Below are 25,188 nucleotides of genomic sequence, written 5' to 3'. Positions count from 1 at the left end.
GGAGGTGAGAAACATGATGGAATCCCAACATAGGAACAAATGGAATCCATAAAATACATGCACACAAATTCCCAGGAGATTAAAAACTCCATTGAAAGTCTATGCAGCAGAATGAGCCAATGTGAGGACAGAATTTCAGATACAGAAGATAAGATTGCAATTAGTGACAAGGAAAAGAAAAATTGCTTTAAAATTGTAAGGGACAATGAGAAATCAATCTAGCAGCTGCTAGATGATGCAAAGAAGAATAACGTAAGACTGATCAGAGTCAATGAAGTAAAAGGACAGAGTGCAGATGACATAAAAAAAACTGTTCATAGAAGTGACGGCAGAAAACTTCCCAAGCAGGGGGAAAGAACTTGACATACAGATAAGTGAGGCATATAGGACTCCAACTAGCTATGATCCAAAACAATCTACACATAGGCATATAATTGTTAAGATTCCAGAAACCCAATAGAAGAAAAAAGTTCTACAAGCAGTTAGAGAAACAAATCACCTACAAAGGAAAGCCCATCAGAATCACAGCAATGCTTCCCAATTCATTCATGGAAGTGAAGATCACCGTGATCTCCAAAGCAGAGAAAGACCCAACTGAAAAATAGAACTATAGTCCAATCTCACTCATGAACATAGATGCAAAAATCCTTAGTAAGATACTGGCAAATAGAATGCAGATCATCAAGAAGATCATACACCTTGACCAAGTTGGATTTATCCCAGGGATGCAGGGATGGTTCAACATATGCAAATCAATCAATGTAATACACTATATCACTAGAGCCAAGGACAAAAACATATGATTATCTCAATAGATGCAGAAAAAGCATTTGACAAAATCCAACATGTATTTATGATAAATACCCTACAAAAAAGTGGAATAGACAGTCTCTACCTCAATCTGATAAAAGCCATCTATGAAAAACCAGCAGCCAATATCATACTAAATGGTCAAACATTAAAATCCTTCACACTAAAATCACTCCTGTTCAATATAGTTTTGGAAGCATTAGTCACAGCAAATAGATAAGAGAAATAATTAAAAGGAACAAGGACAGGAAATGAAGAAGTCAAATAATCATTTTGCAGACATGATACTCTATTTAGAAGACCACAAGAACTCCACCAAAAGTCTTGTAGACTTTATAAACAAATTCAGTAAAGTAGTTGGATACAAGCTCAACACAAAAAAATTAATAGCTTTCCTGTACATGTAAAACAGACTCACCATGAGAGAAATGAGTAAAACAATTCCTTTCACAACAGCATCCAAAAAGTTGACATACCTAGGAATCAACCAAACCAAAGAAATCGAAGACCTCTTCTCTGAAAACTATAGTGCTCTGAAGAAGGAGATGGAAGGCGTTATCAGAAAATGGAAAGACATCCCTTGCTCCCAAGTAGGAAGAACCAACATAGTGAAAATGCCCATACTTCCAAAACTGTTATACAGATTCGATGCAATTCCAATTGAAATTCCAGCAGCACACTTATGGACCTTGAGAAAACAATCCAAAAATTCATTTGGAACCAGAAGAGAACTAGAATAGCAAAAGCAATTCTAAGCAACAGAGACTTGGCTAGGGGTATCACAACTCCCAACTTGAAACTATACTGCAAAGCTACTGTGATAAAAACAGCATGGCACTGGCAAAGAAACAGACCCGAGGATCAGTGGAATAGATTAGAAGATGCAGAAACTATTCCAGACATACTCAGCCACCTTATCTTTGACAAAGAAGCCAACCACCCTCACTGGAGGAAAGATAGCCTATTTAATAAATGGTGTTGGAAAAACTGGATTTCAACCTGCCAAAGATTAAAATTAGATCCATTCCTCTCACCATGCACTAAACAAAGATCGAAGTGTATCAAAGATCTAAATATTAAGACAGAAACACTAAACCTCCAAGTAACAATTTTTTAAATCTAGTATAAAATTATCACAGGCAACTTGGTAAACTAATGCAAATACATGATAAGCAACAGCTAGCATTTAACCATAATTTGTAAGAGAAATTTATATATACTTTCTTGAAGGAAGAAAGAAATGGTACATACTGTTATTCTGAATAACACTAGGAATCTCTTTATAATTCAACTACGGAAAGCACATAACAAAGTCTTTTGCAAAAATTCAATCAAAATGTGTCAGATTCTTTGGGAAAGGGGAACTTGACATTTACACAGGACCTAAGATGTATCAAGTAAAATGCATGGGGCTTTACTTCTCTAATTTCATCTAGGCTGATCATTAGTTATGACACCATGAAGTTAGTAATCATGCCTATTTGGTACATTAGAGAATTGAAGATCAAGAGGAAAAATTTGCCCAAAATCATACAATTAGCAATTTGAGGAATCCCATTCCTAATGCAATTTCTTCCAATCACAGACCAGATATTTTGTGATATATACATCCCAGATGAACCTTTCACTCTCATTTCTACAAAGATCCAGTGCTACCCTCTTCCTTAACACTGACTTAACTGTAAATGAGTTTTTAATTTCTGTCCTTTGCCAACTCATTTTCTTACTACAAATAATTCTCTACCTTTGGGTCCCATTCTGATGTCATAAATGATCACTGTTTCCATGAGAAATCTATTTTATTTTCAGTATTTACATGATTCTTTACTAACCTATGGTACCTTTTATCTTCAAATACAGCCTCCCAACCCCATTACAGTGCAGTTTTCTTCCAAAGGCTGTGTCTTTAACAGAATAGCTCCACCATGTGTTTTTTGCTTATCAGCACAGTGCCCTTAAATATAGTTTGAGACGCAATTCCTCATCTTATATGCCATTTCACCACAGGATAACAGTGTAGGAATAATATTGCATTTGGATTTTAAACTGCCTAAATTTAAAAGGCAAAAAATCCTGATGTTCTTCCAGGGAGCAATTCCTCTGAGTCATTCCTGAGAAGTGGCTTTGCCTCACTGCTCCACCGAAACTTAATGATCTTCAGATGCCTCGTTCCCTCAAAGGGAACATCTTTAATTGGAGAAAGTAGAAGAAAAAACAATTGGGCCAAGTTTTCTCAGAGGAGCATGAACTATTTTCACAGCTCATTTATAAGTTCCTCCTTTTACCTTTTCCACAATCCCCACAAACACACACATGCATCACTTTTTTCATAAATTTATAAAGAAATCAATTATTTACCAAAGTATTTATTTCATAATCACCTTTTAAAACTAGTGTTGTTATAGACAATGCAATAAAATAAAACATGAGAGAATATTAAATGACTGCCTTCATTCTCCAGCATAATGGTCAGTTAAGCAAAGTTCTCCTCTCAGGACCATAAATACAATCATGCTTATGTCTTAAAAAGAGAAACAAAATTAAATTTTGCATGTTTAACCAAACTTTCTAATATAGAACAGAGACCACAGTCACCTGTCACCTAGACCAATTCCAAAGCCTCCTAAAATTCCACCCCAACTCTCCTATTGACACTGACAATCCACTTTCCACACATGATTTTTGTCATGTGAATAATAACATGCAGTCACAGCAACATTAAAACCCTACCACAGTCTCCACAACCCTAAATGACAATCTGGTTCTTGTCTACACCGAATCCTCCTCTCTATCAATTCTCTGCCTTCCCTATGCACTTTCACAGTAATGGCCTCATGAGTTGAAATGAGTTTTTTCCCTATTTCCAAACTATGCTGATACCTTTGGCTCTGATTCTTGTGTTTCTTCTGCAGAGAGTGCATGCTTCTAAGATATATAATTGGCTAGCTATCTCCTTAAGAACAAATTATCTGATGATGTCACCTTTTAGAAAATATTTTTCTAGTCATTTCCATTAAGCTCTATTGCCTTGTTCTAGATTAATTTTTTTTCTAGCACAGGAGTTCCCAAACTCCAGTCCATGGATTGCTGCTAGCTTGCAGCCTTGCAGGATCCAGCCCTTACAGCAAGAGGTGACCAGTGGGCAAGAAAGTAAAGCTTCATCTGTATTTACAGCTGCTCCTCTCCATTGTGCACATTACCATCTGAACTCCATATCCTGCCAGATAAGCAGCAGCAACAGATTCTGATGCAAGTGCAGGGCCTACTGTGAGGGATCTAGCTTGTGTGCTCCTTATGAGAATATAATGCCTGATGATCTGAGGTGGAGCTGAGGCAGTGATACTAGTGCTGAGGAGCATCTGAAAATACAAATTAACATTAGCAGAGAAGTTTGAACAGAAACCATAATAAAATAATTACTTGAAAATTCATATCAAAACCCTTTCAGTGAACAGCAAGTGACAACTAAGCTTCATCTAATGGCACACAAAATTAGATTATGGAGTAGACTGGAAATATTCAACACACTTTAGTTATCCCATCAAGCTGTCCCCATCACTCTCTAATGGGACTGTCTAGTTGCAGGAAAACAAGCTGAAGGCTCCCATTATTCTGTATTGTAGTGAGTTGTATAATTATTTGATTATATATTACAAAGCAATAATAATAGAAATAAAGTTTGAAGTAAATGTAATGCATTTGAATCATCCTGACCCCAGCTCCTGCCTGTAGAGAAGTCTCTGCTGCCAAAATGGTTAAGGGTAGTGTCCTACAACTTATCTCTGACTACTGTAAGACATACATGCTTATTACCTGTCTCTTACTTTAGAATACAAGGCCTGTAATGGTAAAGGCATTGTATGTTTTTGCAGTCTCAGCATGGGGAACATTGCCAGAAACATTTAAGAAGTTTGAAAGCATATGTTGCACTTATTAATTAGTGGGTGAAAAAATTAGTTATTTAGAAATTAAAACTCCAAGTCATGTTTTAGTTTAAAGATTTTTAAATTAGTGTTGTGTCCACTGTCCATGACTTCTGAAATACTCTCTCTCTTTTTGTTTTTTTTAATTCTTAAATTCTTTCATTGGTGCATTTTAGGTATACAATACGTTTACATTTATCATTGGGTGTTTGTACCTGTACATAATGTATCTTGATTCTTATTTTTTCCCCTTTACCTGTGCACCCTTCACCCCCTAGACCCTTCCCTATTTATATAGACATCATTTCCATTTTTTTCTTTTCTCATAATTTTTCCTTTCCCTTCTTTCCTTTCCCCTTCCCCTACCTTCATCCCTACCTCTTTGGACCTTTTTTCCTATTTCAAATTATCAATTATTCATTTTAATCATTTTAACCCTTATTTACACTTTCAGTTTCTCATACTAGAAAACTATTCAGTATTTACACATGTGTGTCCTATTTATTTCACTTAAGAGTATGGCCTCAATATGCATCCATTTAGCTATAAATGACTCTAGCTTCTCATTCTTTATGGTTGAGTAGCACTCCATTTTATAAAAAAAAAAACACATCTTTTTTATCCAGTTTCCAATTGATGGAAACTTGGGCTGTTTCCAAGCTTTATCTATTACAAACTGTGCTGCTATAAACATGGGTGCACATATATCACTGTGGTATGACTCTTTTAATTCTTTTGGGAAGATACCCAGCAGAGAAATAGCTGGGTCAAGTGGGACCTCGAGTCCTAGTTCTTTGAGGTATCTCCATACTGATTTCCACAATGGTTGCACCAGCCTGCACTTCCACCAGCAATAGAGAAGGGTTCCTTTCTTCCCACACCCTAGCCAGCATTTGTTATTGATTGATTTCACAATCCCCAACTTGAAACTATACTACAAAGCTACTGTGATAAAATCAGCATGGTACTGGCAAAAGAACAGACCCAAGGATCAGTGGAATAGATTAGAAGATGCAGAAGCAACTCCAGACATACTCAGCCACCTCATCTTTGTCAAAGGAGCCAACCACCATCACTGGAGGAAAGATAGCCTATTTAATACATGGTGTTGGAAAAACTGGATTTCAACCTGCCAAAGATTAAAACTAGACCCATACCTATCACTAAGCACTACACTAAGATCGAAGTGGATTAAAGATCTAAATATTAAAACAGAAACATTAAACCTGCCAGAAGATAAGTTAGGTAGAACTCTTGAAGACATTGGCATAGGAAAACACTTTATGAACAAAACCTCAGTAGCATGGGAACTAGCACAAAGAATCAACAACTAGGATCTCATCTTATTAAAAAGCTTCTGCACTCCAAAAGAAGCCACCAACAGAGCTAACAGACAACCTACAATGTGGGAAAAAATTTTTAGCAGCTGTACCTCAGACAAAGGACTACTATCTAGAATATATAAAGAATTGAAAAAAATCAGACCCCCCCAAATTCAAAAACCCAATTCAAAAATGAGCATCTGAAATGAACAGACATTTCTAAGACAAAGAAGTAAAAGCAGCAAATAAATACATGGAAAAATGTTCAACATCACTGGTCATTCGAGAGATGCAGATGAAAACAATACAGATTCCACCTCACCCCAAAAAGAATGGCTGCTATCCAGAAATCAACCAATACTCTCTCTTTTGAAATGCTACCCTTTGCCAATTGCATATTTACTCAGTAAAACTAGCCATCACAATATACTTATGCTTTACCATTTATTCAAGGAATACAACTGTACATTACAAAAATTTGACTGTATTCCTGAAATTAAAGTGTAAACCAAATAATTCCCTATCAAAGGTAGTGATAGCTGATTGATTCCAATGTTGTTGCTTGAAGAGATTTCCAAATCATCTTATGTTTCCTATCATCTTCTGCATATTGCTATTGTTCTTCCATCTTGGGGATCCCTAATATTCTTCAATGGATTCTTCACTCCTGCTTTTGGTTGTTTTTTTTAACCAGAGTCAGCTTCTGTTGCTTACAGTACAAAATCCAAACTAATATATATGTATAATATATATGTATATATGCTAATATATGTATTATCTATTTTATAGTATAATATATATACTCATATATAACCTTATAATCTGTTGCCTTAAAACACAACAACTCTGTTTCTCTCTCCCCTCTTTTTGCTCTCTCTCCTTTCTCTTCCCTCCTTTCCCCCTCCTGCTGTCTATTTTACAACCAAATTCCCAACTACACAGTATCCTCTTATTTGTTCATATCTCTTTGGTGGCACCAGCCCTATAATTTTAATGCCAATTCCAATTATTTTAATGTTTCAAAACCATTTACCCTTCCTCCTATCAAGCACGAAACTCTGAATCTGATCAAGTAGAAGTTGAAGTGATGAAGCTGTTGATGCAATGTAGCACACCAAGTTTTTAATACTAAGTAGATTTGACATGGTTATGGAATAGATAGGCAGATGGTTACATAACATAATTTTTCATCTTAGCAGAAAAAGATAAACAGAGACTTTTCCTTGCTGGTTTTGAAGATATAAGCTTTCCTGTTATGAGAAGGAATGAGAGAGAGAGCCACATGGCAAGGATCTGTGAGGGCTCCAGAACTGTTGTCCCAGTTGGGAGGCAGCAAAAATGGAAACCTCAGACCTACAACCACCAGCAACTAAATTCTGCCCATGCTCCACAAATGAACACTGCGTAGTATACACCTTGTTGAAATCTTGAGACACTAAGCAGACCAGATGAACCTTGTCCAGAGAGATGAGAAATGAATTTTTTTTAAGCCACCAAGTTGGTCAATATTTGTTACACAACAATAAAAACCTAATATTTTAGTGTTCCCCAAGAACACTAGAAGAAAAAGTATATCCTGTAGAAGAACATAGAGTAAGAACATACACATTTTCTTATACATTTCAATTTACCATAAAGCATTGATGTGAAGATTGGCACAAATTTTGTGTAGAATTTAAAGCATTATATGACTATCAGCATCACATAAAAGTGAGTTCCCTTCTCATTTAGTTTACAACTGTAATTCAGCAGTTGCCACAGCACCACCCATTGGCAGTAGTGGCCAGTCCTACCTTACCAGCTTCAAGCCACTGATAGTGGGAGCTCTTTCTGATGGCCGCCACTCATTCACTCATTCTGTCACACAGGAGTAGAGCAATGAGTACTAAACACTGACACTGACTCATTGCCCTGAGTATTTGGAGTCTGGCTGATAAATGGAATCCATGAAGGGCCACATGAGGACACAGCAAAGTAGTTTCTTTGTCTATTCTTTCCTGTACTTGGACAACTTTCTACCACAGCTCTTGCTTTTCACTTCAGTCCTTTGCTAAGATGATACTAAGATTCTTATTCATTTGTGGTTTCCATTCTAACATCAACCTAGATTTACCTCCTGGTATTCTGACACATTTCTGGAGAATTGTTGCTGCTTGGTAGCCCCTATTGCTGAGTTCCTCCTGCACCTCATGGCAGAACCTACATTGTGATACCACGTTATAGTCAGAAATTCTGAGTACACACTACCATGCCAGCCAGCATAATATGAAATTAGCAGTTCATAATTCATAGATAACTGGGATTTTGAATGTAATTTTGGATATAATTTTAATATAATTAATTGACATTATAGTTTAATAAAATGAATATGACTGTGGAATCTTATATCTCTAATAATTTTCAGTGCTTCTGTGATTTTCTACCAGATAAAATATATATTTTTAACAAATTTACTGAGCATATACTAGTTAAATTTCTTGTTTTTACAACTTACTAATTTGCTTGTAGTCCTGTACAGCAGTTAGTTATGATTTCCTTCTCTATATATCCCTCACACTTGCTTCAAGAAAATGTGACTAGTATTACACAAACACACACACACACACACACACATATGCATTTTCTATGAAAAGTTGCTGTGATAAGTTAAAGGCCTCAGAAATATGACCACACATTTCCTGGAAGTTCTGATCACATTTTTTCACATATGCAATTACAGTTTGAAGAAAGAGCTGATAGTATAAAATTCTTACTCATAACAAAAATGGTAGATTTTTAAATTACTAATTTCATGTTAATGGTTGTTGTTTTAGGGAGAATTCCGATCTTAATACTTCTCTTGATTTTGTCTCAGTTATAAATCTCAATCTCAAATCATATTTTCTCATGGTTCTTTTTGAATAGTTATTCACAAATCCAATACCATCTTTGGTAGCCTGCCAACACACTGATTTAATCCCCTCTTTCTCTCTCCTTTCCCTTACTCTTCCTTCTCCTTCTCAAAGCAAATATGTCTCAATACAACATAAAGTTGTTCCATAGTAAAAAACTAAGAGGTAAATGTATTTAAAAGCTCTGTGATGGAGGTGAAAATTTAAATTCTGGGAAAAGCCTTCAGTAGCCAAAAGCCAATGAAATATCAAGCATAATTTGATTTAATAACATCAGTGTATGACACATATCTGCTTACAACTGAAAATGATGAGCCATAAGTTTAGCAATATATTCAAGACATTCCATAAAGATTAAATTCATTAAAACTATATTCATCCTGGAACAAAGTTCCCAGGTTTTCCAGGATCAACCACTAGTACTGTGATGGCAAAACTTTTAAAGCTCTCAAAGATAACAGTCAGCTGTGGCGTGTGTGCCATAAGTTCGCCACCACTGCATTACTATTACAGCACATCAAAAGCTATATAGCACTTGTCTGCAAATAACTAACATTTTTAAAGCTATTATAAAGAATTATTGAAATACAAGTAGTAACACATTAAAAATACTTACAATTTCTTTACAATATGAAGAAATTCTTCAAAAGTTTCTGTGGATCCTTTTTGTCCATATAAAGCATAGCCACTATGTGCTTTTTTAACATGAACAGCTATGTTGTGAGAATCTTCAAGTCGGTATTGACTTCCTTCTGTAGCTTCACTAGGTTTTCTGAACAAAGAAACATAGCATTTTATGATATTGCATACTGCACAGAAATTATTTATAGAAATTTTTACTTTATTGCCAACAGGAGAAATTCATTGTTCTGAAATAATTTGGCATTTTAATAATATATCATTTTTCAATGCCATAGTGCTGTTATGTTCATCACACTAGTTTATAAATTAGAATATATAAAATATTTTCAGTGTAAGAACTTGGTTATATGCATTATAACTATCTTAAGCAATAGGAATATCTTTCATAATATATTAGATTTACGTAATTTAGGGAATTTTTCAAGTCAATGACTAATACCCTTCTCTTTACACTAAAAACACTTGTTTTTTGGTGTGATTTTTTAAACTTTTTGTTTCCCATTGGTAACCTATGAACATTTGATGGTGGCCACTATCCTTTATTCTTGTGCTATGTATGGTGTGTTACAGATTGAAGTACCCAAGAGATGTATGAATGAAAGAATGACCATTTCCTATTCATTTTCAGATTAACAAATCTTCTTATTAATAAGCACTGAAAATTTAAGGGAAAAGAATCCAGTAAATGTTGTTTATTTTTAAGAAAAATATAAGGGTAGTGGAAAAATGATTTTTTAAAAAAACCTCAAATGACCATAGATTTAGTATACTAGATTGAGTTATTGATGCACATGAAAAGATTTTAAAATAAAGTTAAATATAAGATAGTACACAAAGTTGCAATAATAAATTATCACATTAACATCTAACATTTATTGAATCCTTAAATGTACTATTCTGCTGAGTGTTACATACATGTTTTCTCATTTACCATGTGAAGTAGAAAACATTATCTCTCATTTATAAGGTAAGGAAATTGCAGAAATAAACAGTATCTCAAAGAGAGAGACAGAGACATATAAGATGCAAAAGACTTACATAAAGGATATCCCAGAAAGAAGGTACTAAGAGTTTTCCTGGAAATAAACTTCTAAAGATTCTAAAATGTTGTTCAAAAATATTTTACCCTGTCAAATAGACACTGTACAAAAATTGAATAGCTTTAATTAACCTAATGCTTTTTTGGTATTGCCACATATAATTATTTGTGGATTAATTTTTACTCAAGGTAAATGATAGAGATGTATGAAATTATTTATGGAGCTGGATTGTTACCATATAGAGTCAGTAATTACAGAAATAGTTCTGTTCCCTCCTTTGATGTTGACACTTTAAAGTTTTAGCATTGCTTTTACTGATTATGAAACAAAAGAGAATGTTCCTAATGAACTGAAAGTTGGAAAATCTAACAAAAACAACACTAATATACCCACCCATCATTTTAGAAATAGAACTTTACTAGCATGTTCAGCACTGTACAGTAATATCCCTGTCAACAGATGGCACTCACTTGAAAGCTAACCCTGAATTTTGTTTCTATTATTGCCTTGATTTTAGGATAGGCTTTAAAAAGATAGATGTACTCCTTTAAAAAGATCATTTTAGTTTTTAATATTTTAAACTTTATGGAAATTGAATAATTCTTACAGTTTCTGTAGCTTTTTTGTTGATATTCTTCATTTTTATGTTCATGAGATTTAATGACTATAGCTATTTGATTTTACTGCTGTACAAGGTTTTATTATGTATTTATGTACCACAAAGTTTTGGTGGTGGTAATTTTTGTTTGTTTTGCTTTGCTTTTTTGGTAGTCTGCAAGCAGCTAGATATTCATTTTCATGTTTGGTTTTTGTTTGTTTTCTATAACCAGGCTTATATGTGAAGTACCTCAAAGGATATCCTTGGAAGTGGAATTATCATAATTTACATTTATACTAAATTATACTTGTAATATCAAATTATCTGAAGTAGATAACACTTTCAACAAGTTGTAACTTTTAGTTGTTCTATGTTCTCACACAACATCATTAACCATTTTATTTTGTAAATTTATTGTAAAAGTTGAATTCATTTTATTGTTATTCACCAATATTGACTCTATAAAAATTACCAAGTAACTTAATTCCTCAGCAACTATAAATGAAAAAAGTATTTTAAAAGCTTGCAGTAGTATTAAGGTTTTTTTATTTAAAGCCTCTTTTGATTATGTTGAAATTTGATCATGCAAAGTAATGACACTAAAATTCTTTGCATTTAAGCATGAATCAAGGTTATGGCACCAAACTGCACTGCACTTACTGATTTCTCCCTGTCACACACAAATTTTAACAATCAGCATTATTAATCTTAAATACCAACCCATCCACCCTTGACCACACCCTTTTGTGATGCTTTGAGTGAAAAATTAAGAAATACAAAGCTTTCTTGGAGGATTCTGACGGGGCTTTTTCCTCAAACCCAGGTCTGATCTGTGCAGAGGCCGTCACAAGGCATTGTCCTTCAAATGTACTTGTGTTATAGTTCTTAAAACCTCAACAATTTTTATTCTTCCAAATCTTTCTTCAGTCTTTGTTATGGCTAATACCTCGATCTCCCCCAAAGCCTCATGTACTCCATAGGTGGGAGTGACTGGATCACAGGTGTGTGATACTGGATCAGTCCACTGATTGGTTTAGCATAGTTCTGCATGTGGGTGATTGACTGGATGGAATAAAAAGGGAAAGAAGAAGGAAATCGAACTGCTTCCTGCCTGCTTTATCATGGACTGTTTATCCTCTGCTATACTGCCCTGCCTTGATGCTAGTTGACCATGGACTGAAACCTACAAACTGTGAGGTAAAATAAAACTTTCCTCCTTTAACTTGTGGGTATCAGGTATTTTTGTTCCAGCAATGATAATGTAACTAAAACAGACCCCCCATTTTTAGTAAATCTACATACATTTTTCTAAGTAGTAATTAGAAACAAAGTTATTTAAGCACTCCTTCTTGAAATGTTTGCTATAGGATTCTTCCAAACAAAAGAAATAGCTATGGGCAAATTTCCACCCCCTGGAAGTAAGTTGATGAATTGTAGGCTTTGTTTTGTATTGGACAAGAGTGTTGACATTGTCATACATGTGACCAAATACAGCTAAAGTTAAAATTGAAGAGTCAAGGGAGAATCACATTATAAACTCTTGACAATTAACATTGGAATGTTGTTGATTCTTATAAAAATGAATATTTTCTTATTAGACCGAGGTGAGCAATATTTACCTGATTCTATTAAATTATTATAACAAACTCAGTTTTCTCTTTTCATTTCCAAAAAGCAATAGAAAATGTGCAGATAAAAATGAACAGTTGTATTTACATGTATTCTTTTGCCAAACCTCTAACACATAACAAGCTATATGAATATGCAAGAAAAGTCAAATTGTTTACAAAAGATTACCAAAGATTTGTTTCTCCAAAGGATAAATTAAAATTAAAGTAGGCAAAAAAATTAGGGTATCTCAAGGCAACTTTTAATATAGCAGTATATTAATACATACTTCTAAAATGATAATCAAATAGCAAGTTCTTTCTTTACTCATAACATAAACTTCTTCTATTCATAATTCAATTCCAAATACATTTATTGAACTACTAACTCAGGCAAAAATTGTTCATTGTCTTCACTATCTCAGCTCTGGGGTATAAATTATTTGTATCTTTCCACTTTACCCACTCTATTTTTTCCACCCACAGAACATTGCTGAATTAGTCACACACCTGGATGATTACAAATCTACATTATCTAATTTTAACTGCTCCTTGATTTTGTTCAGCTTCCTAAATTAGCTTTTTATCAAGCTCTTACAAACTCACCTCAATGGTTTTCATCTAGTTCCTTTTCCAAACCCATTTCCACATCTGTGGACAACTCACCTCAGTGCTAACACTCTCTGCCTGTGATTAAGAATTGTTGAAAAAAAAAGAGATACACCATTTCCCTAGCCATTCAACTGTATTGTCTCAAGTGGTACTTAACTCCCAATTTACTGAGGAATATAATTAAATGCAGAGAAAGTGTGGCCTGTGAATGTTCAGAATTTCCATCCATTGCTTTTTACTGACCTCTTTAAGTACATCTTAGCCCTATAAGGCTAATCTAAGTAAGGAATGGGGGTGGAGACTGATTTGGGGGACTTTGAGGACCCTTTTAGGAACATAAGAAGGCATATTCCCTGACACTGATAGTAGATAACATGAAAGACGCTACAAACTTTCAGCTATACCATTTTGAGCCATGGAACTGACTCCCTTTGAATCAAAGATGGCCTTTTCCTCCTTAACTGCATAGTCTTTGATGAATGGCATTTATAAAACAACCCATAAGTATTTACATTATGTCTTCAGCTGAAATCATAATTTCACCATGTTCACTACCTATGTCTTCACTAATGGTGTCATATTCATCCACTGTTGGAATGCTGGCCAAGAACTCTATGTGATGACATTGTTACCTAATATCAACTGGCCCTTTATGATCTAGATTAAGAGCCCATGAAAATCCACAGAAGTGCAACGATCTACCTAAGATTTCAGAAATTCCCCCAGGAGATCACATCCTGTTATGCCCTCTGCTATTGTGCTTCTTCTTTGTTCCAGAATTGTTTATTCAGAAGTGAAACCAATTTTTTTATTCCCTTACCAACAACAAAAACCCTAAAGCAACCATTCAGAGCACTTGTAATTGTAATAGTTTATCAAACTGGAGATATCCTAAAGAAATACTGCATCTATGACACATCATACTTGAAATTCATTAATATGTGTTTATTAGTTTTTCATTTCTGGGGCACAATATCTGACACTTACAACTTAAAGGAGAAGTTTATTTGGCTCATGGTTCCAGAGGATTCAGTTCATACCACACTGACTTCCAAGCAGAAATGTCATGGTGGAAGGCCAGCTGAGTAAGCAGAGTAGAGGACAAGGGCCAGAGAGGCAGAGGCCAGGGACTAAATATAGTACCCAAAGTCAAATTTCCATGACCCACCCAGACACACCCAGAAGTGTGCTTCACTAATTACCTGTATGCCTCTCAAGCCAATCAATCTGACAATCCAGTTTAACCACTGCTCCATTTTTCTTTTCTTAACTATCTTCACCCCTATCCCAGCACTTATGGTTTCTTCCTACTTAGTACTTGCCTTCCTTCAATTATTTCCTGACTTCTCTAAATTCTTTCATGTCTCTTTTTTCCTCTGCACTCCCTCACTGACAGATTTCTCCCCAACTCCAACTTGGAATGCCTCTGGAAGGTAGAAAAAGTCTATTTTTGTTAGTGCCTACCCCCAGATGCTTCTTACCAAAAGAAGAAAGCGTAATAAAATAACTTTTCTTTAGTATAATCTACTTCCTCAGTTACAATTACAATGGCATTTTCTTAGACTCAGACTTGAAACTTTCTTACAAGAGCCCACTTAAAGAAATCTCATGCATGTAGAACATTTCTACAAACTGCCATCTCTTCACTTCAATAATCCTCTAGGATATCAGGGGTTTCATTACTACTCCATAGTAAAGGGTTTAATTTTGGCCACAGTGGCAAGACCAGAGAGTGGCTGAGGCAATTAGATTTCTACCAACTTTCCACTTTTCCCCTCATACAATTTCCTAAAAGATCCAGGTGTTGCTCTCATGAGCTAGCCTAACAGCTCTTTATTTCTCCTTTGCCTTTCCTTTTTTCTTTCCCTTTCTTCTTCCCTCTTTTCCTTCCTTCCATCACTTGGTCTCCTCAGTACTCACAGCCACCATATCCATCTTAATATCCATGGGAGAATTGATCTATAGGTTTTGAAGGAGTTTTTTCCCAACAAATTCCTCATAATAACTACAAAATTTATCAAATTAAACAATTAGAATATCAGCTAAGATGGTTTTTCCTACATTTGGGTAATCAACAATGTAAGCACTCTCAATGTGAAAACTATCATATTACCTCAGATGCTCTTTCCTTTCTTGAGGACAATTTTTACTTTTCCTGAAACAAACATCCCTTGCTCGAGGAAGCCTTCCCTGGCCTAGCACACAATCTGCCCCAGTGCAGCATCTCAGCACACACACCCTCCCTAGTCCCCTCTGGCACCTACCACACTGCACTTAGCACTCTTACCAGAGCCTGGCATTTCCACTGAGATCTGAGCATCAGGACTCCACTTGAGTTGCACTTAGCACAGAGTTGCTCTGCAGTATATATTGTTTGAATGAATAAATACATGATAAGGCATTATCATAATGTTTCTTTCCAGATGGTGCAATTTTAATTTTTCTTTTTAGAATAAACTAGGTAAACAGAATTACTTTATTTCCAGCTTTTTAAATAATAAAAACAAGGAGCATCTCATTTGTAGACCTTAGAACATCTGAGAAAATATGGATTTTATAATCACAACAATATATTTTCATTTATTCTAATGTTACATATATAAAAGCCTATGGTTTAAAAATTTATCAATTATACCAAGGCTAGATATAAGATAGCATGAAATAAGCACTCCTTAAATATAGTTTTATCACATAGATAATTTCAACAATGCTAGGGGAAGAAATTGAGTTTCAAAACACAAGCTCACAAAAAAAATTTCAGAGAGATTTTTAGAAAATCAGTCTATTTGCTTTAAGTTTTCTATTGCTTCATCTCCAAATACTCATCTTTATTTTCAAACATTCTCTGAACTCACTTTTACAGAGAATTTACAGTCCATTTAGCCTGTATATATATCATATCAAGTGATTATGTCAAAATATTTGGGGGAAAATAAATATATATTATAAAGAAGTTCTCCATTTTAACTCAGGTCAAAGCTACATGTTTACTGGGCCGGGGATTTATCTCAGTGGTTCCGGGCTGGCCTCGCAACCACAAGGTCCCAAGTTTGATCCCTGGCATCAAAAAAAAGCTACATGTTTACTGCCTTTACACTTAGAAGTAAAAATCTGAGCTTCAATTCAAGCAACTGGGGTAACCTAGACTCTTTAATATCAAAAGTCATGTTTAAGCATCAATTCTTTGCACAAAACATATTTTGACAGCTTTTGGAAGGACAGTAATTTGGCCAACTGAGCACTCAGACTTCTGGACCCATGAGAAAGAACCCCAACAGATCTGCTCTGGTCAGGCTGCCTTTGGCATCAGAAGTCACTTACATAGCAGTATCTTTTGCTCTTCCTTAGACAAATTATTCAATAGAAAGTTGCACAACATAAACTAAGAGAAAATTATTTTACAAAATATTACCATTACCGAGATAGTAAGTAAACCCAGAAACTCTTTATACATATAGAAAATTACTCTGCCTCTCTTTTCCTTATCCAATCCTGTGCCTAATTAAAATGGAATTTTTAAAGATAAAAGGATGGAAGGTACTGGTTGGACTTCATTAAAATGTCCTTTACCATCCATCTAGCCTGTGTGTCCTAATAAAAAATACCAAAGTAATTTTGAACTATCATGTTGTGCATAATAAGTGTAGTATGTGATTTTCTTCTAAATTTAACAAAACAAGTATAGTTGTCCCTTGGTATGGGGAAGTGATATCAAAATCTACAGTGCTCAAGTCCCTTATATAAGATGATGTAGTATTTCCCTATAACCTACACATAGCCTTTTGTACTCTTTAAAATATCTGTAAATTATCCATAATACATAATAGAATGTAAATAATATGTAAATCATTGTTAACTGCATTACTGAAGAACTAATTAGAAGAAAATGCCTGTATATATGTTCAGTACAGACACAATTTTCCGAGTATTTTTGATCTGAGGTTGGTTGAATACACAGATGTGAAACATGTGTGCTCAAAAACTACAATGAATGTTCAAATTTTTAAAAAAAATTAATAGAGTAAAAGACACATTTCTATTAATCTCAAAATTGGGGAAGAGTGTTGTTTTTATTTTTATATTAATTATGTATTTTATTAACATATGTTTTCAGTACATAATAATTAATATTTATCATGAAGGTAAATATAACACAACATAACACATCTTAATATAACACATGTTAATTCTTTTCTGCCCCTTCCCTTCCATCCCTCCTTACTCCCTCCAACTCTTGATTCCCTCCTATTGGAAAAAGCTCTATTTCCACTCTTTTCTTTAATTCTCTTTTTTAAAAATCCTTTTCTCCTTCCTTCCTTACCCCTCTACTCTTGTTCTACTTCCCCCTTGAAAAACGTCTCCCTACTTCCAATTATCTATCCTTTATTTTCTTCTTTATTTATATTTTGGGTTTCTCATGTAAGAAATTATGTGATACTTAAACTTCTGGATTTGATTATTGTCTCAAAGATTACGGTCTCAAAGTGTATCCATTTACCTACATGTGCCTCAAGTTTATCCTTCTTTATGGCAGAGTAGTACACTAGTGTGTATAAACACTACATCTCCTTTATCCATTCATCAGTTGATGGTCATCCAGACTGTATCCAAGATTTAGCTACTTTAAATTTTGCCACTATAAATGTGAGTATGCATGTATCCAAATAATATAATGACTTTAATTTTGGACAATTCCTAGAGGGGGAATATGTGGGTCAAATGGAATTTCTATTTTTGGTTTTTTAAGGCATTTCCATCCTGATCTCCATAGTGATTGTACCAACTTACATTCCCACCAACAATGTAGAAGTGTTTCTTTTTCCCAGCAGACTTCCCAGCATTTGTTAGTATCTGATTTTTTGACAATAGCCATTTTTCTGTAGTAATATGGTATCTTAATTTTGTTTTAATTTACATTTCTCTAATGACAAGTGATCTGAAACATTTTTTCATGTACTTATTAGCTATCAGCACTTTTTCTTCTGAGAAATGTCTATTCATTCTGGATGCCCATATTTTCTTTGGATCTTTTATTTGAGAGATGTCTAATTTTTTGAGTTCCTTATAGATGTTGATGCTCTGTCTAAGGAATAGCTAGAAAACATTTTTCCCATTTTGTAGTTTGTCCCTTAACTCTGTTAGTTGCTTCCTTTTGTCATAGTTACTTTCTCACTAGTATAAAACACCCAACACCCACAAGTTAAAGGAGAAAAGGTTTATGTTACCTCATTGTTGGTAGTTTCAGGCCAATGTCATCTGGCTCTAAGGTGGGGTGTTTGGCAGAGAGGCTGGCAGAGGAGAAAGAGCCCATACCAAGGCAGGCATGAAGCATTGAGCCTGCCTTCCTTCTTTCCCTTTTTTATTCCATCCAGGTTACAGGGCTATTGGTTAGTGCCACTCACACTCAGTGTGGTCTTCCCTCTTCAGTAAATCCATCATCCACACCCAAAACCATGCTAAAACAAGCAGTGGACTAATGTAGTTCCAGTGTCACACACTCAGGGTCTAGTATTACTCACTCATGATCCAGTCACCTCCCAGAAGCCCTACCTATAAGGACATGAAGCTTTGAGAGGACATCTACATATAAACCATAATATCTTTGATATGCAGAAACTTAATTTGATGTGACCCCATTTGTTGATTCTCAGTATTATTTCTTGTGCCATTGTGGTTCTGCTCAGAAAGTCCTTGCCTACACCTGTGTCTTCAGGAATTCTAACTATTTTCTCTTGCAGCAGATTAAGTGTTTGTGTTTTAACATTTAACATTTAACATCTTCATTTTAGTTTAGCACAATGTGAGCTGTATGAGTCTAGACTCAATCTTCTGCATGTGGGTATCCAGTTTTCCCAGCACCATTTATTAAAGAGGCTATCTTTCCACCAATGTATATTCTTGGGCCTTTTGGTCAAAGATCAAATAGCTGAATGTGTCTGGGTTGTTTCTGCTTCCTCTATTCTGTTCCATTGATCCATATTTCTGCTTTGTGCCAGTACCATGCTGTTTTTACACTGTAGATTTGTAATGTAACTTCAAATCTGGGATTGTGATGCTTTCTTCTTTGCTACTGTTACCCAGAATTGCCTGTGCCATCCCAGGTCTCTCCTTGGTGTCATATGAATTTTGGAATTGTTTTCTCTAGACTTGTGAGGAATACTATTTGGAATTGTGTTAAATTTATATATCACTTCAGAAAGTATAGTTATTTTGACTATATTGGTTCTGCCTATAAAGGAACATGAGATGTCTTTTCATTTTCTAATGTCCTCTTCGATCTTCTATTTCAGAGTGATATAATTTTCGCTGTAGAGGTCTTTCACTTCCTTGGTTAGGTTAGTTCCAAAGTATTTAATTTTTCTTGATTCTTCTGGGAATAGTATCATTTTCCTAAGTTCTTTTTTTCTTGTTTATTTCATTTTATTTTATTGGTATGTGTTTGTAATTAATGCAGTTTACAATCATCTTGGGAAGTGGTTACATGTACATATTACAGCTTTTTTAACCTCCTTTCCTCCCTCCTTCTTCTCTGATTCCCCAATAATCTTCTTCATACCTGTGATACTATTTGTCATTGTACATGTCATGGCTTATAATATTTATACATCGATTAGGGTTACTAGGTTCCTGTACATGGCATATCTTTACTGCTCTTATTTCCCCTGCCCTTCACCCTTATTCTTCTCTTTGTTCCCTTGTACCATTTCCCTGTTGTGCAAAATATGTTCCCTTCTTCCTTTCTATTCATCTAGTATTTGATTTGGTTGCCTCCCTCAAATGAGGGATACCATACAGATGCAAGCTTGTGTGTCTGACTTATTTCACTCTACATTATGTTTTCCAGGTGCACTCCTTTTCCTACAAATGCCTCAAATTTGTCATTCTTCATAGCTGACCAGTATTTCCTGAGTAAGATGGAATCTTGGAGTTGTTTTAATTTGCATTTCTCTAATGGCCAGAGATGTTGAATATTTTTTCATATATTTGTTAGCCATTTGTAACTCTTCCTCTGAGAAGTGTCTGTTCATATCTCTAGCCCATTCCTGGACCAGGTCTTTAATTTTAGGAAGTTTAATTTTTTTTTAATTCTTCATAAATTGTAGACATTACTCCTCTTTCTAATGGGTAGCTGGAAAATATTTTTTCCCATTCTATAGGTTGTCTCTTTATTGATTGAATCTTTTGCTGAACGAAAGCTTTTTAGTCAGATATAATACCATTTGTTGATTCTTGCTATTTTCTGTGCGATTCAGGTTCTGCTTAGAAAACCCTTTCCACTCCTATGTCTTCAAGTGTTTTACCTATTTTGTCTTCCAGGGGATTTACTGTTTCTATTTTAATGTTTAGATCTTTGATCCATTTCTATTTTAATTTAGTATATGGAGAGAGATACCAGATAACCATTTTTCCCAGCACCTTTTGTTAAATAGGCTACCTTCCCTCCAACATATGCTTTTGGACCCTTTGTCAAAAATCACATAGTTGAATATGTCTGGACAGGTTTCTGTATCCTCAGTTCCATTCCACTGATCCATGTATCTCTTTTTGTTCCATTACCATGACTTTTTTATCACTATGGCTATGCAGTATAGCTTGAAGTTTGGTATTGCTATGCCACCTGCTTTGCTCTTATTGCCCAAAATTATTTTGCTGTTTGAGGTCTCTTCTGATTCCATATGAATTTTAGGATTGTTTTCCCTATAACTAAAAAGTATCCCATTGGTATTTTGATTGGGACTGCATTGCATCTGTATAATAGTTTTGGAGGTATGACAATTTTGACAATATTAGTTCTGCCTATCCAGAAGCAAGGGACATCTTTCCATTTTCTGGTGTCCTTATCAATGCCCTTCTTTATAGAAGTCTTTCACTTCTTTGATTAGGTTAATTCATAAGTATTTTATTTTTCTTGAAGTGACTGTGAATGGCATTATTTTCATAATTTCCTTCTCATTCTGTTTATTGTTGATACACATAAATGCTAATGATTTTTGTGTGTTGATCTTGTATCCTGCTACTTTGTTGAAATTGATTATTAATGCTAAGAGCTTCTTGGAGTTTGTTGAGTCTTCCATGTAGAATATTGTGTTATCTGCAAATAATGATCATTCGAGTTCTTCTTTTCCTATATGTATCCCTTTTATATCTTTTGCTTTTCTAATTGCTCTAATGTTTCAAGTACTATGTTGAATAGCACAGGTGATAGTGGACATCCTTGTTCCTGATTTTAGAGGTAATGCTTTTAGTATTTCTCCATTTAGTATGATGCTAGCTATTGGCTTGTCATAGATAGCTTTTCAAATATATCGTATTCAAATAATGTCCTTCTATAACTGTTTTCTTCAGAGTTTTTATCATGAAGTGGTGTTGGATTTTGTCAAAACCCTTTTCTACATCTATTGATATGATCATGTGTTTTTTCACCTTGCTCCTGTTTATGTGATGTATTACATTTATGGACTTATGTATGTTGAACCTTCCTTGAATCTCTGGAATGAAACCTACTTGATTATGGTGTATCAACTTTTTCATAATTTACTGAATTCTATTTGCTAATATCTTGTTGAGTATTTTTGCATCTATGTTCGTTAAAGAGATTGACCTATAGTTCTCTTTTTCAGTTGGGTCTTTATCTGGTTTGGGGGTCAGAGTGATAGTGGCTTCCATAAATGAGTTTGGGAACACAGCATCCCTTTCAATTTCTTTGAATGGCTTGAGGAGGATTGATGATATGATATCCTTAAAAGTTTTGTAGAAATCAGCCATAAATCCATCAGATCCTGGGCTTTTTACAGTTGGTAGATTCTTTATTACTGAGTCTATTTCACTGCTTGTGATTGGATTGTTAAGTATATTTATGTCTTCTTGAATTGGTTTTGGTAGTTTGTATGTGTCTAGGAATCTATCTGTTCTTCAAAATTTACTAATTTGTTGGAATAAAATTTTTCAAAGTAGTTACTATCTTCTGGATTTCAACTATCTTCTGTGATTTCAACTTTGTCATTTCTAATTTCATTGATGTGCATCTTTTCTCTCTTTCGATGAGTCTTGTGAAGGGCTTTTCTATTTTATTTATTCTTTTGAAAGAAACAGCTCCAACCTTTGTTGATTCATTTTATAGATTTTTTTAGTCTCCATTTTATTAACTTCTGCTCTCGTCTTTATAATTTCTAGCCTTAGTTTCAGTTTGGGGCTAGTTTGTTTTTGTTTCTCAAATATCTTAAGATTTCTCACAAGGTTATTTTTGCGGGCTTGCTCTGTTTTCTTAATGTGCACTATAATTGCAAAGAATGTTCTCTTGCAACTGCTTTCAAAGTTTCCCAAAGGTTTCGTTTAGTTGTACAGTCATTAACTACCAGAAAATTTTAATTTATTTGATTTCTTCTTTGACTTATTGGTTGTTTAGGAATATTGTTAATTTTCCAGGAGATTTTCCTTTTCCAAATTTTCTTCCATCATTGATTTCTATTTTCATTCCACAGTGGTGGGATAGTATGCATGGGATAATTTCAGTACTTTTATATTTATTTAAGCAAGCTTTGTAGACTAGTATATGATCTATTTTGGAAAAATTACCATAAGCTACTGAAAAGAATGTACACTGTGTTGTAGATGGGTAGAATACTCGGTATGTATCTATTAAGTCCATACGTTCAATGGTGTGGTCAGCTCTGAAATTTCTTTTCTTTTAGTTCATCTATCTCTTTGAGAAAATGGGGTGTTAAAATCCCCTACTATGTTAATATTTATTTGATCTTTTGATTTTAGCCATATATTTTATGAAGGTAGGTGCTCTAGTATTCAGTGCACATATGTTTATCAATGTTATCTCTTCTTCTTGGATTGCTTCTTTAGTATATAGTGACCATCTTTGTCTCTTCTAACCTGTTTTAACTTGAAGCTTACCATGTCTGATATTAGAATTGCTACCCATGCTTGGTTTTGGGGTCCTGGTGTATGAACTGTTATTTTCCATCCATTAATTTTAAGTCTATGAGCATCTTTTTGGATTAGATTAATTTCTTGAATGCAACAGATCATTGGATTCTGTTCTTTTGATCCAAACTGCCAATCTGTGTCTTTTGATTGGAGAGTTGAGGTCATTAACATTAGTAGATATTACTACGATATATTGGTTATGTACTACCATTGTCTTCTTTATCTCCTGGTATATCATTTGTTTTACTTTTACTGTTTATTTTATTAGTAGCTGGTTACAAGGTCAACACACAAAAATCAATAGCTTTCCTCTACACCAATGACAGACTCACTGAGAGAGAAATAGGACAAACAATTCCTTTCACAATAGCATCCAAAAATCTGAAATACCTAGGAATCATCCTAACGAAAGAAATCAAAGACCTCTTCTCTGAAAACTATAGCACTCTGAAAAGAGAGATTGATAGATGATATCAGAAAATGGACAGACATCCCCTGCTCTTGGGTAGGAAGGATTAATATAGTGAAAATGGCCATACTTCCAAAACTGCTATATAGATTCAATGCAATTCCAAATGAGATTCCAGCAGCATACTTCACAGACCTTGAGAAAAAAATTCAAGAATTCATTTGGTACAAGAAGAGACCCAGAATAGCAAAAGCAATTCTAGGTAACAGAGACATGGCAGGGAGTATCACAATCCCCAATGTGCAACTACATTACAAAGCTCCTGTGATAAAAACAGCATGGTGCTGGCAAAGAAACAGACCTGAGGACCAGTGGAACTGATTAGAAGATGCAGAAACAACTCCAGACACACTCAGCCATCTTATCTTTGATAAAGGAGCCAAACACCCTCACTGGAGGAAAGATAGCCTCTTTAATAAATGGTGCTGGAAAAAATTGTGTTTCAACTTGCCAAAGATTAAAACTAGACCTATATCTCTCGTCAGGCACTAAACTAAAATCAAAATGGATTAAAGATCTAAATATTAAAAGAGAAATGCTGAAAAAATTGGAACAGAGGTTAGGTAGAACTCTTGAAGACATCGGTGTAGGAAAAGATTTTATGAACAAAACCTCAGTTGCCCATGAACTAGCACAAACAATCAACAAGTGGGCTCTCTTCTTATTAAAAAGCATATGCACATCAAGAGAAACCACCAGCAGTGTGAAGAGACAACTCACAATGTGGGAAACAATCTTCACCTGCTCTTCCTCAGACAACGGTCTACTATCTCGAATCTATAAAGAACTTAAAAAGATCAGACCTCCCAAATTTAAAGACCCAATCCAAATATGGGCATCTGAAATGAACAGACATTTCTCAGAAAATGAAGTAGAAATAGCAAATAAATACATGAAAAAATGTTCACTATCACTGGTCATTTGAGAGATGCAAATGAAAACAACACTGAGATTCCACCTCACTCCAGAAAGAATGGCTGCTATCAGGAAATAAACCAATAACAAATGCTGGTGGAGCTGTGGGGAAAGAGGAACCCTGCTCCACTGCTGGTGGGAGTGTTGACTGGTGCAAACACTGTGGAAATCAGTATGGCGATACCTCAAAGAACTAGGACTGGAAGTCCCATTTGACTCCGCTATTCCACTGCTGGGGATCTTCCCCAAAGAATTAAAAGAATCATACCACAGTGCACCCATGTTCATAGCAGCACAATTTGTGATAGCTAAAACTTGGAAACAGCCCAAATGCCCATCAACTGGTGACTGGATAAAGAAAATGTGGTTTCTTTATAAAATGGAGCACTACTCAGCCATAAAAAATGAGAAATTAAGAGA

The 25,188-nt window shown here is 34.8% G+C and overlaps 1 protein-coding gene across 1 annotated transcript in view; it reads right to left on the bottom strand.

The window, feature by feature from the left end:
- The window catches only part of Cnbd1 (cyclic nucleotide binding domain containing 1), a 482,897-nt gene that overhangs the window by 418,920 nt on the left and 38,789 nt on the right, over positions 1-25,188 (bottom strand). Inside the window, 1 exon segment of the mRNA XM_021255941.2 lies at positions 9,563-9,718. Within this exon segment, the coding sequence (XP_021111600.2) occupies positions 9,563-9,718 (156 nt within the window).

The sequence above is a fragment of the Heterocephalus glaber genome, unplaced genomic scaffold (assembly GCF_053883595.1).
Source record: "Heterocephalus glaber isolate CG9 unplaced genomic scaffold, H.glaber_assembly_v1.0 deba00001553, whole genome shotgun sequence".
Lineage (NCBI taxonomy): Eukaryota > Metazoa > Chordata > Mammalia > Rodentia > Bathyergidae > Heterocephalus > Heterocephalus glaber.
The sequence above is the reverse complement of the archived record's forward strand: the minus strand, read 5'-3'. Positions and strand labels throughout refer to the sequence as shown.